The sequence below is a fragment of the Podarcis melisellensis genome (assembly GCF_964234715.1).
Source record: "Podarcis melisellensis genome assembly, chromosome: 11".
Classification (NCBI taxonomy): Eukaryota; Metazoa; Chordata; class Lepidosauria; order Squamata; family Lacertidae; genus Podarcis; species Podarcis melisellensis.
In genome coordinates, this window is record NC_138543.1 from 4,069,550 (window position 1) to 4,091,136 (window position 21,587).

The 21,587-nt window shown below is 42.2% G+C and overlaps 1 protein-coding gene across 9 annotated transcripts in view; it reads right to left on the reverse strand.

Annotated features, from left to right (window-relative positions):
- PRUNE2 (prune homolog 2 with BCH domain) overlaps positions 1–6,433 on the reverse strand; it is a 140,780-nt gene extending 134,347 nt beyond the window's left edge. For all 9 annotated transcript variants that reach the window (XR_014172943.1, XR_014172944.1, XM_081930336.1 and 6 more), the window contains exon 1: positions 6,242–6,433. Coding sequence is in view for 7 of the 9 variants with exons in the window: in XM_081930336.1 (XP_081786462.1) it covers positions 6,242–6,277 (36 nt within the window). In the remaining 2 variants the exon portion in view is untranslated. The remainder of the gene's footprint in view (positions 1–6,241) is intronic.
- Between the last annotated feature and the right edge of the window lie 15,154 nt (positions 6,434–21,587).

Genomic DNA, 21,587 nt, shown 5'->3' on the forward strand with positions numbered 1-21,587 from the left:
CAACAGTGGTTTCCAGTTACTCTGAGTTTTCAATATGCTTATCAAGGCAGGGCTGATAATTTATAATTAAGCGTAACTTTTAATACAGAGGGTGTCTATAATTGTTCAGTTGTTTACTTAACCCAACTCCTCATTTGTTACATTGAATAATGATTTAATGAGTCTTCATAGAATCATGGAATTTGAGAGTTGGAAGGGACTCCAAGGGTCATCTAGTCTGACCCCCTGCAATGCAGGAATCTCAGCTAAAGCACCCAGGACAGATGGCCATCCAACCTCTGCTTAAAAACCTCCAAGGAAGGAGATTCCATCACCTCTCATGACAATCTGCTCCAGTGTCAAATAGCTCTTACTGTCAGAAAGTTCTTCCATTAATTTGAGTCCTACTCACCAGAGCAGAGAACAAGTTTGCTCTACCCTCCATGTGCCAGTCCTATCAAGTATAACCTGATTCAACAAAATTGCTTATGTATGCAACCATGGCCACTAGGATGCTCTTTGCGCAGGGACAGAAAGAGGACACTGTCCCAACAAAGGAAGAATGGCAAGGTAAAGTTGATGGACTATGCAGAAATGGCAAAACTTACAGGAAGATTAAGAAATCAAGAAGATTGCTCAACAAAGTATGGTGAAGGTATGTGGATCATCTAAAAATTATTGTAAACAATTAAATACATTAACATTAAAATACATTAATTTAAAATCAAGCAGTTAAAAGGTGACTTTGGAACGAACACAGAGAGAAATAAACCAAAAGGAGTTACAGGGGAAATGCAGTTTTAAAAATGTTTTTATAAGAAACCAAGGAAGGGGAGGAGGGAAGTCAAATTAACTATGTATTCAATTGTAATTGATGATTATTATAGTTAAATTTTAAAAAAATTAAAGAAATTATTTTAAAGACCACACAATTGTCTCAATTTCCATTTGAACTAAATAACACCACATTTTTAAATAAAGTTGAATAATACATGTGAGTTTTCATAATTGTGAGTTGGTTGAATTCTTGGCTGTTCCAACAGAAATTGGGCATGAGGGGTTTCCGGCTACATCACGAGTCAATGGCGGTTGTTCTTTGCAGCCCTCTGTGGGCTGCCAGGAAGTTCAGGCAGAGGAAAGGGAGGATTTATAAGGCAAAAATCCTGGCAGTGCTCCTCAGTGGGGTCTGGGGAGTTCACAGCATCCCGCTGTGCCACGCAATCCCATGTCTGCCAACTTGAGAGGCAGAGTAGGAGTGACCTGGGGGTGGGATGTCCATGCCATGACGAGACTCCATTGCCGGCATGATTTGTGGCTGGTTCCTCCTTAATTTGGACAATTGGCTTTAATCAAGACACGCTCCTGGACCAACATATGCTAATGGACTACAATTAATCAGCTGCTGAAAGGACTGGGCTTGGCTCTCTGAAGGCATTTGCATATTTTTCTGAAGCTTGAGAATCCTTACAAAAGCCAAGAAAGTAAAGGGCAGGACAAGGTGTGTTGTGCTTTCTTGTGCTTTTCATTCATATATATATATATATATATATATATATATATATATATATATATATACACATACACACACACATACACACAGATACACACACACACACACACTTTTATTAGGGGTTTTTTAACATATCATTTCCAACGATCATATCACATAACTTCTTATCTTCTATAATATTTTAGACTTCCGTCAATATAATATTTTAGACTTCTGGGTTACGGTTTAGGGTTTAGGGTTAGGGGTTAGGATTAGAGTTTAGGGTTAGGATTAGGGGTTAGGGGTAGGATTAGGGGTTAGAGTTAAGGGTTAGGGTTAGGGATAGGGGTTAGGGGTTAGGGGTTAGGGTTAGGGTTAAGGGGTTACGGTTTATGGTTAGGGGTTAGGGTTAGGGTTTAGGATTAGGGGTTGGGGTTAGTGTTAGGGTTAGTGTTAGGGTTAGGGTTTAGAGTTAGGGGTTAGGGGTTAGGGTTAGAGTTAGGGTTAGGGTTAGGGTTAGGATTAGGGGTTAGGGTTTGGGTTTAGGGTTTGGGTTTAGGGTTTGGGTTTAGGGTTTAGGGTTTAGGGTTAGGGTTAGGGTTTAGGGTTAAGGTTAGGGTTAGGGTTAGGGTTAGGGTTAGGGTTAGGGTTAGGGTTTAGGGTTAGGGTTAGGGTTAGGGTTAGGGTTAGGGTTTGCGGTTAGGGTTAGGGTTAGGGTTAGGGTTTAGGGTTTAGGGTTTAGGGTTTAGGGGTTTGGGTTAGGAGCTTCCTGCAGCCAATCAGAAGCCATGCTTTGATTTCCAAATGTTTTGGAAGTAGATCCAAAGTATGACTGTAAATAAGAAATTGTGCAGCTATGGGAGGAAATGATCAACATATGTTTGCAACAAAGCGGGACCCTGGTTTTAAGAAATGGTATTAAAGTAATTTGGTTTGATTTGTAATAATTTGGAAAAATAATAAAAATAATTATAAACAATGAAATAGGGCAAGAGGTTATTTAAATCACCTACAGCCTTTGGAAACTATTTCTAAAACAGCTAAAAACAAATCATGACACACACATGTTAGTTCAGATATATCCACTTCCTTGAAAGACGTGAGCTAAAATCTGAATAGCTATAGTCCTTTTATTTTTATTCAAAATATTTCTTAAACAACTTTTATGAGAAGATCCCAGGACAGTATACAAAAGTCTGCAAATACTTTCTAGAACATATAAGACCACCAACACGAAAATAAATAGCAGGCTAAAGCCATAAAAGGAAAGAACAAAATGTCCAACTTACAACCCATCTAAAAAGCCTGGGAAAGTAGGAAAGTTTTACTCTGGTGCCAAAAAGACTGTACTGGTGGCACCAAACAGGTCTCCTGAGGGAGAGCATTCCAAAGTTGGGATGCCACAACAGAGAATACCCTCTCCTCTGTAACTACAGAATGTATCTGTTAAAGTAGGTACTTGGAGAAGTGCTTCTATAGGTCAGGTAGGCTGGTACTGGAAGATGTGTTCCCTCAGGTATCTGGGTCCCAATCCATTTAGGACTTTAACATTAAGCACTAGCACTTTAAATTGGACTCAGATATTTGAACAATGAACTTTATATTTGAGCTTAAAATTGCATCTTCTCTCTCTTCCACCCCCAAATACTAACACAAACACACAAACTTTCCACCAACTATCTCTTCTAGTTGAAATACAAGGTGGAAATGCAATCAATCATCTTCAGATTAAAATATCTAGGCCTTAAAATCAACAAGGCCTTAAAATGAGTTTGCATGTTGCTGGGCCCCCGTCACAGCGCATGACAGATGCGCTCAGTGAAATCCAGGCTGTCCCTGGGATCCAGTAAAGTCAACTCTCTTTTCTCATCATCTTCTTTTAGTCCAATTACCAATGGTTGTTTGTTATATTAGTACTGTTGATTTTTATTTTTAAAGCGGCCTGAGTTCTATTTCAGGGAAAAGGTGAGAGAAATAAATAATATTCTCTTAACAGAAGGGACTGAAGTGTGTCGTTCTTTAAATCTGATTTAGGATATTGCTTTTTAAATGTTCCTGATTTTTCATGTAGTTGATTCAAGGATGGGGAAGTTTCCCCCCCTCCCCTAAGCCCCGACCACTGGCCACGCTGCCTGGGGCTGATGGGAGTTGAAGCCCAGTAACATGCAGAGGACCACTAGTTCCCAATTCTTGTTCTAAAATAATTAGTAGCTAATCAGAAGTTTAAAAGAAAAAGACACTGCGGTTGCAAATGTGTCTTGCTTTTTTATCAGAAGAGAATGTCTGTCTACACAGCCTGTCCTGTTGTACGAACTGGTCCATTAACTATGAAAGCTCAACCCCAAACCAATAATAAATCAGTATGCATTTAAGCTTTCACAGCACTTTTCAATTTCCTGCTCACAAACTAATACAGCAGTTTTTCTAAAATTTATCCTTGAATGCAATTTGCCTAGTTTATAATCCACTATGATTGTGCTTTAATTCACTGTTGCAGAGAACTTTCAGGAGCTCTTCTGAAATGTATCATTAGCTTCAGTTTTAACATTTCAATGCTTGGAAATATTCACATTCCTTTTGCTTTGTGTATGTCTGATCTACGGAGGACAGTGTCCTTTTTCTAGAAAAAAAAAGGTGTCAGTACTCATCGTGAAGTACCGCTCTCAGCTGACTGGCTGCAGCTGCTGCAGGCTGGGCTCAGTGAGGGCGAGAGCCCACCAAGTGCCCAGAGCTAGGCTCCCTCTTCTGCCTCTGCACCATCCGCAAGGCCTTCGAGGAAGCCAGAGTCCTCTTGGTGCTGCCCGGCCACCACCACTGTGCTGCCACAGGATGAGGATAAGGAGGAAGCGCTGCCACCACAGCTGGCATTGCCAAGGGGTCCACTGCTATGGGCACAGGAGAAAATGCGTACCCTCCTCACACGCTCACTTTAGAAGCCAAGATTTGGGGAGGAAGGTGTCGGTACTGTGTACTGATGAGTACTGGCATCCCTCATATCTGAGGGTTTGAGTGCAGGGGGTGCAGCTATTTCATGAAGGATAGCTCAGTCAGCAGAGCATGAGACTCTTAATCTCAGGGTTGTGGGTTTGAGCCCCACGTTGTGCAAGAGATTCCTGCATTGCAGGGGGTTGGACTAGATGACCCTTGTGGTCTCTTCCAACTCTACAATCCTATGCTTCTAAAAATCCCTTTTTAAGTCTCTTTCTACCAACATAACTAACTGAAAGATCCAGTGTCATATGCCCTCTTCTATCTTTGGTCCAAGGCTGGCATGGGCAGACCTGTTGTTAGCCAGAACCAAGAAAATCTGACCACTGGCTTCTCTCAAAGATAGCAGCCTAAGATCTTAGAAGTAGAACTTTAAGAACAGGCCTCAAGACTTTCATGTGACCATGACATCATGCTTAATTGTTGTTCTGTTCAGGCTTTTGAGATAAGTGGATCATAAATTATGTATTTCCCCCTGTGCTTTGTCATCAGAGATTTTTAAGTATCATGTTCCTTTGTGTTAAAACATTGCTTTGGGGGGGGAAGGTTTACCCGAACTAGCATATTAACAAAGGCAAAAAAATGATTGCTGTTTGTGTACAGTGAAAGAAGAACCTGATAGGAAGTATTAAACAGAGACTTAAAAAAATCATTGTATACAACTTCGGCAACCAAAAAGAGGTGTCAGAACAAGGAAGTTTGTAGCAAAAGACAAATGTATGGTTATTTTCCACCAACAGTAAGAAAGGAAGGTTAGATATGGTGAATTGTACCCACAGGGCTGGACCTTGAATATACAGTAAAGGCAAACTGAACGTAGTCAACATCATCTCTCTTTTTTAAGTGAATATCATTTATGTGTATTTGACTATGCAGAATGGTGAAAGTGCACTTCTATTATGCTGAGTTAAATCAGGATTTAAATGCTGGATCTTCAGAAAAGCAGTTTTAAACCATTGTTAAAAGGTATCACCTCCTTCAGACTGAGCTGAAATAGCTAATATAATAAGAATGTACCTATTATCTGCCAGACTTCCATTGTATTAGATATACTACATAAACCATCTTGAAGGTAAAGAGATGTCCACACGGCTATATTGGGTCAAACTTTCATTTCGTTCCAATCAACAAACAATTCTGAGTTTAAAACATTCACAACAGCCAAAATATTGCACCAGAAGCTTCATCCAGGCATAGAAATATACATTTATCATATTTTGTGTTATTCCAAATTTGTCAAACATCTTCCTTAACATCTATTCTCTGTGAAAACAAAAACTTCTTCAGAGTTCCACGCTATTTATTATGGGGTAGAATATTATAGGTTCAATCCTGTACACATTTACCATGGGAGTATGCCCCACTGAGCACAGTGGGATTTAATTCTGAGTAAGTGTGCACAGGATTGTACTGGGTGAACTTTGGGTGAAAGGTCTGTGGTTTTCGAAAGTGACAGGCCCCGAAACTTCCCGCCTGCCCTGCACAGGATGCTTTACAAACAAATACACAGCAACTTCTTGGGTTGGGGTGGGGGGTTCACTGCGATCTCCTGTGCAGCTGTTTGATCACCTAAGAAGCATTGGACTCCTTAGAACAAAAGCATTCAAAGGCCTTTCTGTATTCAAGATGCTGATTCACAGCAGGTCGTTTGGATGCCTTCCAAAAGTTTTGTTTTGTTTTTAAGCCACAATATGACATGCAGGGAGACGAGCTCACAGAGTAAATCAAAGAAACCAACCAACAACAACTTCTTTGCAGTTTCACTCTCCGTCCTGCAGAACTTACCAGCTTGCTTTTGGTGCGCTGCAGAAATTCTTCCATCTTGTTTGCTGGCCTGCAGCTTTTGCGCAGCCAGGGCAAAGTCCCCGGCCAGAGCCGGGCTGCTTTGGGGTGGGGCGGGTCCTGCCTGCTGCTGCTGCCGCCGCTGCCTCTTCGGCTCCGGCTCCGGCTCCCGGCAGAGCAGCCCGCTGCCGGCTCTCCCTCGGCGAGAGGGACGCTCTCCCTCGGCGCCCGGGGCGCGGAGGCGGGAGCCCGGGAAGAGTTCGCGCGATTTCACAGGCCGGCCGAGCTCCTCCGCCAATGGGCGAGGCGCTCAGGCGGCCTGACGTCACGCCGGCAATTGCTGCACCATGGACAGCGCCCAAAAGTGAGGACGAAGTGGGAATGCAGAGATCTGCAGCGAATGGGGAGAGAAGGAGCCGAGCTCTCGCTGTCGCGGCCAGAGTTGCTGCGCAGGCAGGAGAAGCAGGCGGGCTGGGATGGGTCGCCGGAGGCTTCTGTTCTGGGGGAAAGGTGGCGATTTAAGAATGAGGATGCCATAACTTTTGGGGTTGTTTTAATGTATTCTTACTTAGTCACCTGTTGCTTCCTCCTCAGGGAGTAGAAACTTGAGTTTGCCAAATATTTTCCTTGCAATCCAAAGTTTACCATGTTTGCTCTTAAGTAAACCCTTTGGGTTTCAATGGAACTATTCTGTAAGTACTGCATGCTGACGATTGCAGCGTTCAAATGATGAACTATCTGTTTCATTTTGATGGGTTGTTGGTTTTCATTACAACGTCCTGACCAAACAGTAAAGCATTAGGGACACTTTGCACACCTACTTCTGTGTAGGAGACTGTGCAAGCCTTTCTTGTATATTGTTGTTTGTGAAGGCCTTGCACATGTCTGTGAACATTTCTGAATGTGCATGTCAAAAGTGCACATGCCAAAGGACCTCCACATGAGTGGTATACAAATTCCTACATGGAAATAAGTTTTTCATTTAGCAAAGTGGCACTTTCTCTTTATAGCCAATTACACATTCCTGTTTTACTAACTGGGCAAGTCATGTATATGGTTATAAATAGCTCAAGATGCTGCCAAAAGCCTAACTTTTGCATTGCCAAGTAAAGAAAGGCAGCAGGAAACACTGTTTCTCCATATTTTGAATCTTCTTTGGAATATCAATATGCATCTGTCATGTACTTGGTCCAGAAAGTTCATTGTGATTCTGTAATTCCATTTATCAGACATATAAAGAATGGCACTATTTCTATTATACTAACTTTGGTTGGTGTAGAACAGCCCCAGACAATGATCAGTTGTAGTCCATGGTCCTGGTAGCCCAATAATATTATGCAATGTGCCACATTGTGCAATGCACACACTGACCAGGTCCCTTCACCACCAAGGCTTCATCACCTATATCCCACCAATGGAAATTGTGGCTATTTCACTATTTTTACAGAAGCCTGACTTGCCCTAACTCTCTTTGGCATATTCTTCTCCCTGTTGCTCCCATATGCCTTCAGCTCAACTGAAGATGAGCACTTCAACCTGACACTGCTTTGGGAGGTTGTGGGTTCTCCTTCCCTGGAGGTTTTTAAGCAGAGGTTGGATGATCATCTGTTATGGATGCTTTAGTATGGATGCATTGCAGGGGGTTGGACTAGATGCCCTTAGGGTTACTTTCCAGCTCTACAGTTCTATGATTCTGTGATTCTGTGACCTTATGCATTCAAGGCAGATGCTCTACCAGTGAAGTACAGCCTTTCATTGATGCAACTGCCTGGTTGCTGCTCTATTCAAGAAGCATTTGTGAACACTCTCTGAATCTGGTGATTTGTGCCTTGCCCTCACAAACCAGCAGGAAAGAAAATGCTTGTGTACTGTGGATAAATTCAATATAAATAAATATCATGCAAATGAATAAACATGTGGTTTTGTGTAAATAAGTAGCATATAATCGTGTATAAGCTTGGTGTGTTTTCAAGGTCTTGGGAATTTTTTCCTCACTTGCATTATTTTACAGTTCATTGAAGATATTACAGCAGCACTCCAGAGCATTGTTTCCTTATTAGCAAACCTTTTCAGGAGGATCTACAATGTTCCCACATGGATTGGCCGCTCTTGATATTCTGCAGATCATGTTGTTGAGCTGCCTATCAGGGACAACTTGTTCTACCGGGCGATATGCTTCTGCTCTGAAGAACAGAAAAACATGAAGTGCAACATAGCTGCTGTCCCCTCCCCCAAAAGTCCATGTTTAAGTATTTGTCAGTGTTTTTTTTACTATCCTTCCATTATCACAGATTTCAGAACCTCTTTGGAAAGAGCAGGCAGTTCTTAAACATACGGTGCTAGAGTTGAAATAAATGAACTTAGCTTATTATAATTGACATACAAATATGCATAGCTTAATTATTTATTACATCCATGGCATTTATAAATTTATTTATTACATTTCTATCCCACCTTTCCTCCAATGAGCTCAAAATGGGGTACATGGTTGTCCTCCTCCCCATTTTTATCCTCACAACAACCCTGTGAGGTGGGTTAGGCTGAGAGACTGTGAGTGGCCCAGCATCACCCAGTGAGCTTGATGGCTGAGTGAGGATTTGAATGCTGCTCTTCCCCGATTCCTGCTCCACCCCCCTTAGTCTGTCCCTCGCCCAGACTCCATCCACCTGTCTTTTTACTTATGACCAGTCCAGGAGGTGGCACTGTTTCCTCCTCAGCAGGGAAGCAGATGAGACAAAACTAGAATTAGTTGACTTTGTCTGCCATTGGCTTTGGTTCCACCTCCTGTTGGTCTTTGCCTCCCCAGTCCTAATGGGCACCAGCCACCGCTGAACGTCTTGGTTTAGAAGCTCACAAACAGCCTCCCTCAACCTGGTGCCTGTCATGTGGTGCCTTCCAGATGCTGTTGGACTCCAATACCCATTAGCCCTAACCAGCATGGCCAATGATCAGGGAGGATGGGAGGTGGAGTCCAACAACATCTGTAAGACAACAGGTTGCAGAAGGCTGTGCTAGATCCTGTCATCACATGACAGTAGCATAGTGTTTGGCTGGAGACAGGCGTTTTTCAGAGTTTAAAAAGCAGTAGTATTTTAGAAACATAGCTTCGGGTGGTCATGATTCATTTCTTTTGTCATGCATTCATTTCTAGTCAAAATAGTATTGTAGGTTTCATAGCATTGCAAAAATCTGCAATCAGAAATCTGAGCAGAAATTTTAACATACTGTAGCATATAAAATGCAATAGCAGCACGTTTGGTGGGGCCAATCTGCCCTCCCAACATGCGCAGCAGCAATACTGTTGTCAGGAGGGAAGCTGTGCCCCACCAAACACACCACTACTGATAATATGGCCAAAAATATATAAGCAATAGTGGCAGCATCATACATTCTTACCTCTCTTTTTGCTGGGCCAAAATAAAATTAGGAGAAGGAGGGGAAGTTCAGAAGGAGTCTGTCTGGGGCAGATTTGTGCCTGCAGGCAGTCTGCTCAAAGGTGGGTGACCATCTTGACAAGCTCTTGGCAAGCCAAATGGCCATGTCGTGGGCCCTAGATTGTGCTCACAGTAGGACATTAAAAGAGGCTCTAACTTTATCAGCCGCCACTTCTGCAAAGTAGCAATACAAGAGACAGAGGAAAACCATGGAAGTCAAATGCTAAAGCAAAAGTAAAGGGGGTGTATAGGAGGGGGAAACCTGACAAAAAGGAAACCTTGCTTAAAATCTATTGTATAACTAGAGCAAATAATTAAATTATTAGATTAATCTGTTAAAATATGTCAAATCACAGGGATAGACTGGGGGGGGGGGTGAATCCCAACTGCTTTTTCTCAAAACAGGATTGTCATCATATCAGCTCCCTTTCCCACAGCTAACAGGCAGTAAAAATGAAATAATATATGTAATTTATGTAGGCAAGTCCTTTTTTTCATAATATAACTGCAAATGCACACCTGAAGTTAGCATACCTATACATTTGTTGAATTGCACACTGCTGATACTGATGTCCCTGTGTTTTATTGGACCTATTTCTTCCAGGGGTCAGGAGTTCCTGGGCTGCAGCACTTGCCTGAGTCTGGTTTTCCCCAGAAGATGCTCACTGGAGGCTTGTGGGACTTATAGGCAGTGGCTTTGGGGCAGAAGGAAAGGCACAGCTTAATCGCTCCCACAGACCCCCAGATCTAGTGTCCCACATCAGAACAGAGAGGGAGGCAGCCATGCTGTTAGCTTACAGAACCCCTCCCAGAGCTCAGCTCTCTCTGTCTCTTATTCTATGTCACCTATGAAAACTGCCCACTTTCCCCCTTCATTTACTTTCACATACATATATACCAAGCTTGCCACTGCCTCCTGACGAGAGGGGCAGTGGTAAGGATAAGTGTTGTTCTCCAACCATCTGCTCACCTTCTTGTAATTTCCCAGACAGAGGATGTGCCTAGCAACATCCCCAAGAGTGCTAAGGGAGTTTCTGGCAGTACTTCTGTCCAAACCCCAGTCATACAGGATTTTGGTGCAAAGCCAATTATCTATGGTTACTCCATGGGCATATCCAGGATTTTTGTTAGGGGGCAGCGGACTTGATCTGGGGGGAGGGGTGCAGCTGCCCCCCCCCAGCTACGTCCATGGGTTACTCCAGTTGTAAATTGAAGTGATGAGAAAGCAGGTATATCCATGGTACTTTTAGTTATAATTTCTTTCTGGTGCATGTAAACAAAGCAAATTAGCAATCCTTCCAAAAGCCTACCTTAAGGGAAGCATCTTGCCTTGATGTTTTGCATAACTTTCCTTAACATCAATGGGAATTATGCACACGAATCAACAGAGAATAACCACTGAATCTCATTCATTTACATTATTATAACTCGGGCATCTTTGCAGTTTGGGATTTCTACTCAAACGTTGGATGATTTGCCTGATATATGGAGGATAATCAAATGGAGATTTGGGGACAAGCATCATTTTGTATGTTTTATGCATCTAAAATATTAATATGAAGGATGTGTTGCATAATAACAACAATAGCAGCAGCAATAACAAAGCACTGGCATGGGTCAGGATGCTTAGTTAAGTCATGTACTTTAGGAAACGATCTAAAATGAAAACCGGATGAAATTACTGATCGTGTTATTTATTATTTTGTTTGTATCCCATGGAACTCACAGGTATCTACACTTTCAACTCCCTCTCCCTTCTCCCCATCCCCAAATGTAACCTCACAGCAATACCGTAATGTTTATTGGTCTGACAGGTTGGTTAGAGCCAGTATTAACTGATGCCCATTGAGACTGGTAGGGCATAAGGCAGGGAGGTCAACGCTACGCAGCGGCAGAGCAAGCCAATTGGGTACCTGGGGCGGCGTGCGTGCCCTGCGCCCAGGGGTGGGGGCGGGCGAGGCAGAACACTCCGTGAGGCCTCTGAGGAGTCTGCCTGACTCCTGCCACTCAGCCGCCCTACAGCTGAGGTTGAGGCAGCGGGCGGACCATTTGGGCAGCACAGAGCCTGCGGGCACCCAAACCACCGTGTACTTCCAGGAGAGATGCATGGCTCAGGCACACTGCAAGCCTCGCTTGAGTGCCGCCCAGCATTTTGTCACCCCCCTCAGTGGTGACACCCAGGGCACCTGCCCCCACCGCACCCCCTTCCTCCGCCCCTGCCTGTACGCAGGGCCAATGACAGGCATAGCTAACTAATTCTAGTTTGGTCCCCATTCTTTTTCCTGCTGAATTCTACAAGGTTGAGCAGGATTTGAACCTGAGTTTCGTCATTGATCCAAGCCCACCACTCCAGCCACTACCATCTTGGTGCTCCCAAAATGCTTGGCAGTACAATTCCCATCAGCTCCAGCCAGCCAATAGGAGCTGTAGCCCAAAACTTCAGCAGGGTGCCACGTTGGCAAAGGCTGCCTTTCACCATAAAGGATTTGTTATCTATCTGTATTGTCTGTTTTCAAAATAAACAAAGTAAAGGTGGTTAAGAGGAATGCTTCATCACTCTGAGGTTATAGAAATGCATTATATCTGTGTTCTTTTCCTCCTGGGGAGAAGGCAACTGAATGGCAGATTGACTGTCTCATACATATAAAAGTCACTTGGCTGTTGGTCACATTGGCCTACAAGCGCAATTAACCTTCTGGACTTCTCAATGATGCATGAACACTGGAAGAGCCAGGGTGGTCAGGGAATGCTTGGTGCAAAGGGTGGGGCCCAGAATACACTATCATTTGGATAGGTTACTCATGATTTAAGTTCCATTGATCTCAATGGGAACCAAGTTCAACTAGCTTAATTTGGATCCAACCCAATGTGTTCCTTTATCTCAGGGTCCCCTTGTGTATCCAGAACTTCCATCTGCAGTTATTTTGCTAAATCACAAATCTGTATGTTTATAATATATTTGTAAAGAAAATTAACTTTTTTTTAACATCTTCAGTTCTACTGCATGACTTTTAAAGTGAACCAGAACTTTACATAACATACTAAATATTTGTATACCTTGGATTTATACACTAGCATTGCAAAATCTGCTGTTTTAGATTCCCCAAAATTTAACATTTTATTTATGGCTTTAGTAACCCTTCTGCAATTATCCCAGAAGTGCTTAATATTCACTGAAGTTTGTTGTTTGTAAAATGCATTAACAGAATGTGATATTTATAATCATGTTAATTTAATTTAAAATCTTTGTGTGTTTTACATAAAGCTAAGTATTTACACCACAATAAATTACAGTCCTTGCATGTCTACTCAAAGGAATTTGCTCCCTAACAACTATGCCTATGATCCTAGGATCTCTGTGGGTGACATTCAGTTACTCAGAGTAGACCCACTGAAATTAATTAACCTAACTTAATTTCCATGGCTCTACTCTGAGTAAAACTGTCACCTATAATAATGATTTAATTACTGAGAATGTTAAGATTAACATACCCAGAACTTTGCTATGAATTATGAACTGATGGGGTCAAACTGTCAATCTTTCTGCTCATGCAGAGTGTAATCAACTGAGTCCTGTCATTACAAAACATTCATACATTCTAAAAGTTTTACAGACGGTGGCTTGATGTCAGGGACTGGGTAGAGGAGGAATGGTGGAGGCGCCCCCCCCCATCCTGACCCTTCCAGGGAGGAGGAAGAGGAAGGCAGTACAGATTTACAACAGGGGTTTGAGGGAGGTAGCAGCTCAGAGGCAGATGGGGGGGGGAGAAAATCATGGGACAGCCAGAACAACACCCGGGTGACAGACCCTCCATCTCCCAGAACCCAGAGAGCCTTAAAAGAGCTCAAAGACAGAGGGCACGTGGCAGCACCCGTAGGAGAAGCGGTGAGATTGATGAATGAGGAAGCGGGTGAGACAGGGGTGGGGATTCACTCGGAACAACGCCATTATCCAAGAGGCTGGGTTCTATAGCCTCTCTCTGTAAAGATTGAAATAAAAAAGGACAGCAAGAAACTTTTCCTTGTCCTTTTACTTTCCTGGGCAACCAGCCGGGAGCCGCTGACAGCATCCTGACACTTGGACACAGAAGAAATCCCCCCTTAAAAAACTTGTGTCTGTTTCATTCTATCTGGGGAAGGCAACTGCATACATTTATTACTATGTTTATGTATGAATTAGAATTATTATTAATGGGAGATGTTTCCTCATCTCTGTGGATGGTAAACCCTTCTAATAATGTTTACACATAAAATGATGGATTCCAACAAATATTTTGCAAAGGCAATGGAGCAGTTAAGTCAAAAGAATCTTTGGTTTCTACATTTTCTTGGCTATAGTTGCCAAGTTATAACATTTTGCTAATATATCCATGCTTCCTTTTGCAAGATGGGTGACGCGGGAATCATCTCCCGCCCACAACACCGCCCCTCCGGAAGGAGGAGACGCCTTACTTGTTGTGATTGACTCTTTTCTTTTGTATCAGATGAGATTCATAATCTCCTGGCATTTAGGCAAACCTTTGAGAATGTTATAATTGATCCCTCCATTAAGGCAAATTTTATTTAGCTATCATAGATGCCATTCAAACCCTTGCTCACACCTGTGAGCAAGTTAGCATGCTTTAATCTAGTAACTCAGTATAGTTAACGTTGTCTGGTAGCACCTTTCCTAGACTTTTTCCTAGTCCTTCCCCAGAATAAAGGAACAGTAAGCCAGACTTCTGCTCCTAGGCAAGGTCTTGACAGGACAAGCTTGAATGCTGTATTTCAGGTGCTTTCACTCAGTCCCTAGGGCGGCATAAATCACATCCCAGAAAAGTCAGGTTATGCACATATAGTTGATTAAGAGATCTTAACAACACATCTGTGTTCTCAAAAATTCAGATTAAATGACAGAGAAATGTACTGGAAAATGGGGGATACCTCTTGTTTTGACACATCATCATCTTGCCTCCTCACAAACAAATCAGAATAAACACTCATTGACTAGTCAAAGTGACCTAATCTTTCTCCAAACAAAACAAAACAAATGCTCAATGAACAGGTCATCAGGAAGCACCACTAGTTTTAAGCAACCTTTGTGAACATACGCATTGAAAACAAATTAATGTAAGAGCACTTCTTTCAAGAATCACAACACATATACCGTATTTTCTGTGTATAAGACACCCCCGATGTATTTTTGGGGACTCCAAATTAAGTAAACACCCCTCAGCACTACCCGTGTATAAGATGAGCCCCAACTTTAAACCTAATTTGTTGGTAAAAAAATCCCTAGTCTTATACATGGACAAATACAGTACTTCATGGTAAATTGTTAAGAAAATGGAGAACAGTATTTGTTAGCATTTGTTGAGAGTGGACATTTCCTTTTTAAAAAAAATATTTTTATTGAACAAATTTAACAAATCAAATTATAAATCAATATAACCAAATTCAATTCCCCCTTTCCCCCTCCCTCCCTCTCCCACCCTCCCTCAGCTCCCCTCTCTGATTTGTTTATACATATTATTCTCTGCATGTTGTAAAGTTGTACATATCATTGTGTTATCTATCATATGTTCTACTAATTAATTTGTGGATGTTTATTCAAAACCTGCCAAGGAGTCCGGATCCTGTTGTTGTCTAGAGTGGACATTTCCAAAAACAAAAGCTTACTCTTAACTAATGCTTCCTCTGCTGGCTACAATGAAAACAGCAGCTATGCCCGGTGCATTGTTTATTTTAAAGGATGGGCAGCTAACATAACAGAGTTAACAAGTATCTTCTGCTTACATAGAATGGATTTAAAGGAAAACATGGGTATCTTGTAGGGTTGCTATATGTCTTCCTTTTCCGGGAAGAGGTCCTCCTTTTCAGGGGTTAAATTTCATTCCAGGTGGATTTTTTGAATTTGCCAATATGTCCAGGCTTTTGCAAGCAGAGCCAGAAAGTGTGCATGCAAGGATCACTCTTCACCTTTTCCTATCTCTATGGCGCTCCCGCATGGTGCATGCTGGGATTGGACTCATCATCTAATGGCAAAGGCTACTATCTAGACTTCTCCAAGCAGTTGGCCATGCCAGTGCCCAGCTCATGATGGGATGGGTCTCACTCTGTCCCTCTTCCCTGCTTTAGGATCTCCCATATACTCTATGTGTCTCAATGCCAGGATCTCTACCCCACCCTAGTCATCCCAGTTAAGCTGACTCTATTTTGCAATAATCGAAAGATCTAAGAAAAAAGAGAGAGAGCTTGCAAGTAAAAAGGATCCCCCCAAGTCCTTATTAAATGTTCTTCGTCTAAGGCCAATTGGTATTTGGATAGCTGGTGTGCAGATGAACCAAATCACCTTGTGTACCTCTTGAATGCAAGTTAAACGAGAGTTGCACAGCTCTCATGCAAGGTCAGGGAAAGCCTCTCCCTCTTTTTTGTGTGTGGGGGTGTATGTTGTGTTTTATACATCTTGAAATCTTGGCAGACTAATGAATGTGGCAAAGAAAGTGCTGGGAGTGGGGGTGGGGGGAAAGAGTGGAGGAAATGGCTGAAACACTTGACACCCCATTCCCCCCCCCCCAAAAAAAGCTTTGCTCCGTTCCTTTGATCACTAGACTGCTGCTGATATATAATGAGATGAAAAAAAATGTTGAAATATACATTTATAAAGAAACCAGAAGCATTTTTACTGGGAATTGTTGGGAGTGATATAAATAAAAAGGAATATAAGCTCTTTTTATATGCAATAACAGCAGCAAGAATATTACTGGCCCAAAATGGAAGCAAGAAGAATTACCAACGATTGAAGAATGGAGGATGAAGTTCATGGTCTATGCAGAACTAGATAAACTAACAGGAAGGATTCGAAACCGGCAGGACCAGAAATTCACGGAAGACTGGAGTAAATTTACGGACTACTTGAAAAGTATTTGTGAAGATCAGACGACGTTTGTAGGTTTGCAAGAAGTTTTGTGAGGAGTATTATTGGAAGTATTGCAAAAATGGAGAAGGGGGAGGATGATTTGTTAAGAGATGTAAAGGCAATAAAAAGTTAAGAAATGCAGAAGAAGTGGTTAAAACGGTGGATCATCAGAGGTGCTGATGGAAGTCTAAAAAGATTGTATAAGTGATAAGTTTTGTGGTACATTTTATAATTTATATGTTAAAATCAATAAAAAAAATTTTTTTTAAAGATCACTAGACTGCTTAGATCTTCATACTGTATTTCTTTTTGTAACTATACCACCTTTAGAAGACATCTGAAGGCAGCCATGTATAGGGAAGTTTTTAAATGTTTATTGTTTTATTATGTTTATTTACCATATTGGACCGAATATCAGCTGACCCAAATATAAGTCTCACCTTTAAAACTGGAGGGGGAAATATAATATAATATAAACCACTCCCTTCCTCGCTGCTCCTGGGTACATACTGGGGGGGGGGGGGAGCCGCACTGCGTTGCCGGCGGCCTTTCACCTTCCTCGCTCTCCCCCTTCCTGGCCTTGGGGGAGAGGGTGGGGGACTATGCACAGGGCAGGCACCGCTTTGCCACACTCCTGGCGCTGTTTGCCCCACGCTCCTAGCTGCATACCTTAAGGTCATGGATATAAGTCACACTTTAACTTTTCACAGTTGGAATTTTGGGGTGAAGTGAGGCTTACATTCAGGCCAATATGGTATATGTTGGACGCCACCCAGAGTGGCTGGGGCAACCCAATCAGATGGGGGTGTACAATTATTATTATTATTATTATTATTATTAAGGATGTCCCTATTTTCATCAGATAAATGGGGGGGTTATGATGTGTGGGTCCACAGTGCAGGTGCGCCATGGAAGGGGGCGCTCCACGTCCTCTTTTTTGCTCTTCAAAATATGGCAACCCTAAGTCTGAAGAGGGATTTGCGTCAGGAAATAGCTTACACAACCCTGAGCTTCCCTTTCAGCTAGCAGCACTAAAAAGTGTGTGTGCCTACTGTACAATTTGACCTAGTGGAATAAATGGGAGCCTCTTTTTTTGCTTCAATGATAGGTAATTGTAAAATTCTAGCATGGGTCCATCGATACAAATTTGTGTACAACTTGCATATTCTAATTTAGAATTTATAAAGATTTACAAAACCAAAAGACAAGGCAACTTATTTTGCATCCAGATTGACCAAAATTCAATTAATTTACACCTGATTCCTTTATCCCCCAGTTACTTTCCCAACATGTCCTGCTCAAAAGTAGTTCCATTTCCCTTCAATTATCTCCATTCATTGCCCTCAAATCAACTCTAGATAAGATCATGTTAAATTGATTTATTCTCACAAATTAATACCTTACCTAATAACCCAGATCACCACCACTCGAGTCAATTTCCTGAGTTTATTTACAGTATAATCTTATATATATATATGCTAGTATAGGTAATCTTATATGCTACTCAGAAGTAAGTCCCATTGTGCTTAATGAGTGCTACTTCCAGGCGAAGAGGCATAGAATTCCAGCTTTTTGGTGACTTTAGGTATAGGAAGCTGCCGTCATCCCACATGCAGAAGTAAGGCCCATTAAATTCAGGTATGAGTACAGGACATGACATGTATAGGACTGAACTGCTAATAATAATATAAAAAAATGTTTCCCCAGACAGCATTTTTCAGCTGAGACTTTTTTAAAGCAATCCATATTAAATTGTTTCTCTATAAAAATATATGAATATTTTAGCAGTTGCTTTTAAAGTCTGTGGGCTGAATGAAGCCCTCAGGCTTTTACAGTTTCGTAAACACTTTCTACATTTAGGAAATTAAACTGAAATCTATGTCAGTTTGATAATGGCATCACTTAAAAGCATAACAGTTAATTAACTAATTAACAACTTAATTAATTTTGCATTTAACTCACTTCACTTAAATCCCTTGATGAAATTTAATGACGTTGCAGTGTGATTTCTGACTAACTACACAAATTGCGTGATGGGTCATTCCCTTATTTAGAAGATATTTCATGAAATTAAATGACAGAGTTCATTCCTAATGAGTTAACGGCTCAGTTGAGTCTTACACAGGAGCAGTACCCACAGCAAAGATAATCCCATAGGGCATGAAGAGCTTTGTTTATCCTTCCTCCTCATAGGTGCATGCATAAAAACTGCCAGACCAGGAGCAGGAAGGCTGTGGGGTACTCACTCATTTAGGGAGCATGAGCTCCTTGGCTGGAATGTGCATGCAGGTCTCCCATGCCTCACAATGGTCAAACATGGGACCTGCACCGATGCTAACAGGAACTGAAAGGGGTGGAAAGGAGACAAGCAGGAAACATGACTCTGCTATGCCATGCTAATGCTGAGCCTATGTAGTAGGACATGACTGAGCCCTTCAAAATGGGTTCTTTTATTGTTATATGACAATTTGGGGGTGGGTGTCTGTAGCTTTGTTGATTACAGATTTTTTTTAAAATCTGCCAATCTAGATTTACTGAAAATGATATGGTAAGATGTGTTGTCCTTGAAAATATGAATTCTACAAGGGGGGACCCACGACAAAATCTGCATCCCCAGCCCTAACTGAAGTGTTCCTTTTGAGGGGTGGGGGTGGAAACAGGTCAGTGAAGGGGGGCCATTAGCTCTGTGCCCTGGGCTGAAGGACCTCTTGGAAGCCTCTGAAGGGCTACTGTGGAAAATGCGCCTTTGCTGGACTCTAGAGAGACCTTTTGGTCTTTGCAAATTCTGTTTGTATTATGCATCACACACATATACCCATTATAATGATCCCAAACCTCTATTTTCAAAATGCTGGTACTAATATTGGCTATTTTCACTCCTCTGGCATGGAGGTAAATTTTAGAGATGAGTTATTTGAAATTTGAGTTATTTTAGAACTCACAGGTAGATACTGTCCAAACACAGTGATTTGTTCATTTTGCTTTTGTCAGTGAGTTCTACAACGGGGGCGCTGGGACTTCAGGCTTGGCTGGGGTTTGAATGTGGCCCTCCAGATCTCTCTATCTGCCTACAGAATGCTCCCCAGGCCACACCAGCATTGTTCCAACAAATGCTAAAGTTTACTTCCACTCTTAAATCCCAGTGCACATCTGACAACTACCTAAGAGTGTTTTAAAACAACCTGTTTTATTGAGCACTCATCCTGATTTTATTGCAGGGAGATTAAATAGTGCTAGCTATTAATTGAGCATCCATTCTGGTTTGTTTGTTGAGGAGGTTAGACAATATTGCATCATAGTGAGTATTATTCCACATTTTCTACTTCATTTCTAAGTCACATTCCTCAATGCAAAAATGCTTATTTTTCGTGGAAATCAGCTTCAATTGTACAAGCTGAATTTGTCAGTATGTGATTGAATCCCAACCAAAACTATTGACAGTGTGTAAGTGCCCTGAGTCTCACCCATCAGCTGGAACTGAAAGGGGTGGAAAGGGGGCTGTCTGCTACAATACAATTAGACAGTTCAAGCTCTGTCTTGCATCCCAACAAGTGGCTTTAGGAGAGCTGGCAGTCTTGAAGACCAGATTGGTTCCTGAAAGCATCACATCCACCTTTGTGATTTATGGGGGGCTGTTCCATCTGTGGTTTGGGGTACTACTGCAGGATCTTGAAGAAGGTGCTCTCCAGCTTGCATAGAAGGACTTGGAGTGTTTCTTCTGTTGGTGTTGTGATTCCTTGATATAGTTTTAAATGCTGTTGGCTGTCACGGGAAGCAATGACTTTTGTCTGAACGGTGGAGCTTCCTGTCTCTCTTTTTTCAGTGTGTTCTCTGCAACCCTCATGCCCCCACAAACCTGCTCCACATGGTTGCTGAACCCACAGTTTTGAGGGGTACTGGTCATGCAGGACAAGAAGAAAAAGAGGACATTCTGTTGTGAAGCTGAAAGTATTTTCACTAAAGGAATGACTTTACCAGATAGAACTCATTGTCGTTTGAACAGTGGGTAAATAAATTGTTGGCATCTGTCTGTTTCAAAAGACAATGAAGAATGAAGTCTTCAGGGATGAAGTCAAACCATTGGAGAGTTACAGCACCTGCTGTGGCTGTGGAGAGCGATATGGGAGAAACATGTTTTGTTGCAGCTGGGGCAGATGAAGGCATCTGGTTGTGCTGTTGCAGGTGTCCCATAGTGTTTCTTCTCTCTGCGCCCCTCCCGGGGGTCACTCCTCCTCTAGTCACTGCAGTAAATACACAACCTGACTGTCTCAGGTGCTGCAGTCATCTGCAAGGGGTTCCCACACAGATTCCCACAATGTATTAAATAAACATATTGGCTGCTTTTCAACTAACTTATACTTAGAATATACCCATTGAAATTACTTGACCTCGCATAGTCATGTTCATTCATTTTAATAGGTCTACTCTGAATAAGCATAAGCTGAATGCCATCCATTGTGTTAGAGCAGGGGTCAGCAAACTTTTTCAGCAGGGGGCCGGTCCACTGTCCCTCAGACCTTGTGGGGGGACGGACTATATTTGAGGGGGGGATGAACAAATTCCTATGCCCCACAAATAACCCAGAGATGCATTTTAAATAAAAGCACACATTCTAGTCATGTAAAAACACGCTGATTTCCGGACTGTCCATGGGCCGGGTTTGGAAGGCAATTGGGCCGGATCCGGGCCCCGGGCCTTAGTTTGCCTACCCATGTGTTAGAGAAATCTGAATACTAACTCCTAACAGATCATTCTAGAGAAAGTTATGCTTAAGGTTTCTTGGGCCAAGGCATAATAGATGTAACATAGATCTTCTACTCTTTCCAAGTTTGATAGAAACCATGTGGTGGTAGGAGGGAGACCACAGCTCTGGAGGAAGTGGGTTTCTTGAGCCAGTGTGGTTGGCAGGGCTTTTTTTCAGCTGAAGCTCATCAGAACTCAGTTCCGGCACCTCTCAGGTGGGTGCCATGATCTTTATAAGAGAACAAGGAAGGCATTTGTGGTGAGCTCTGGCACT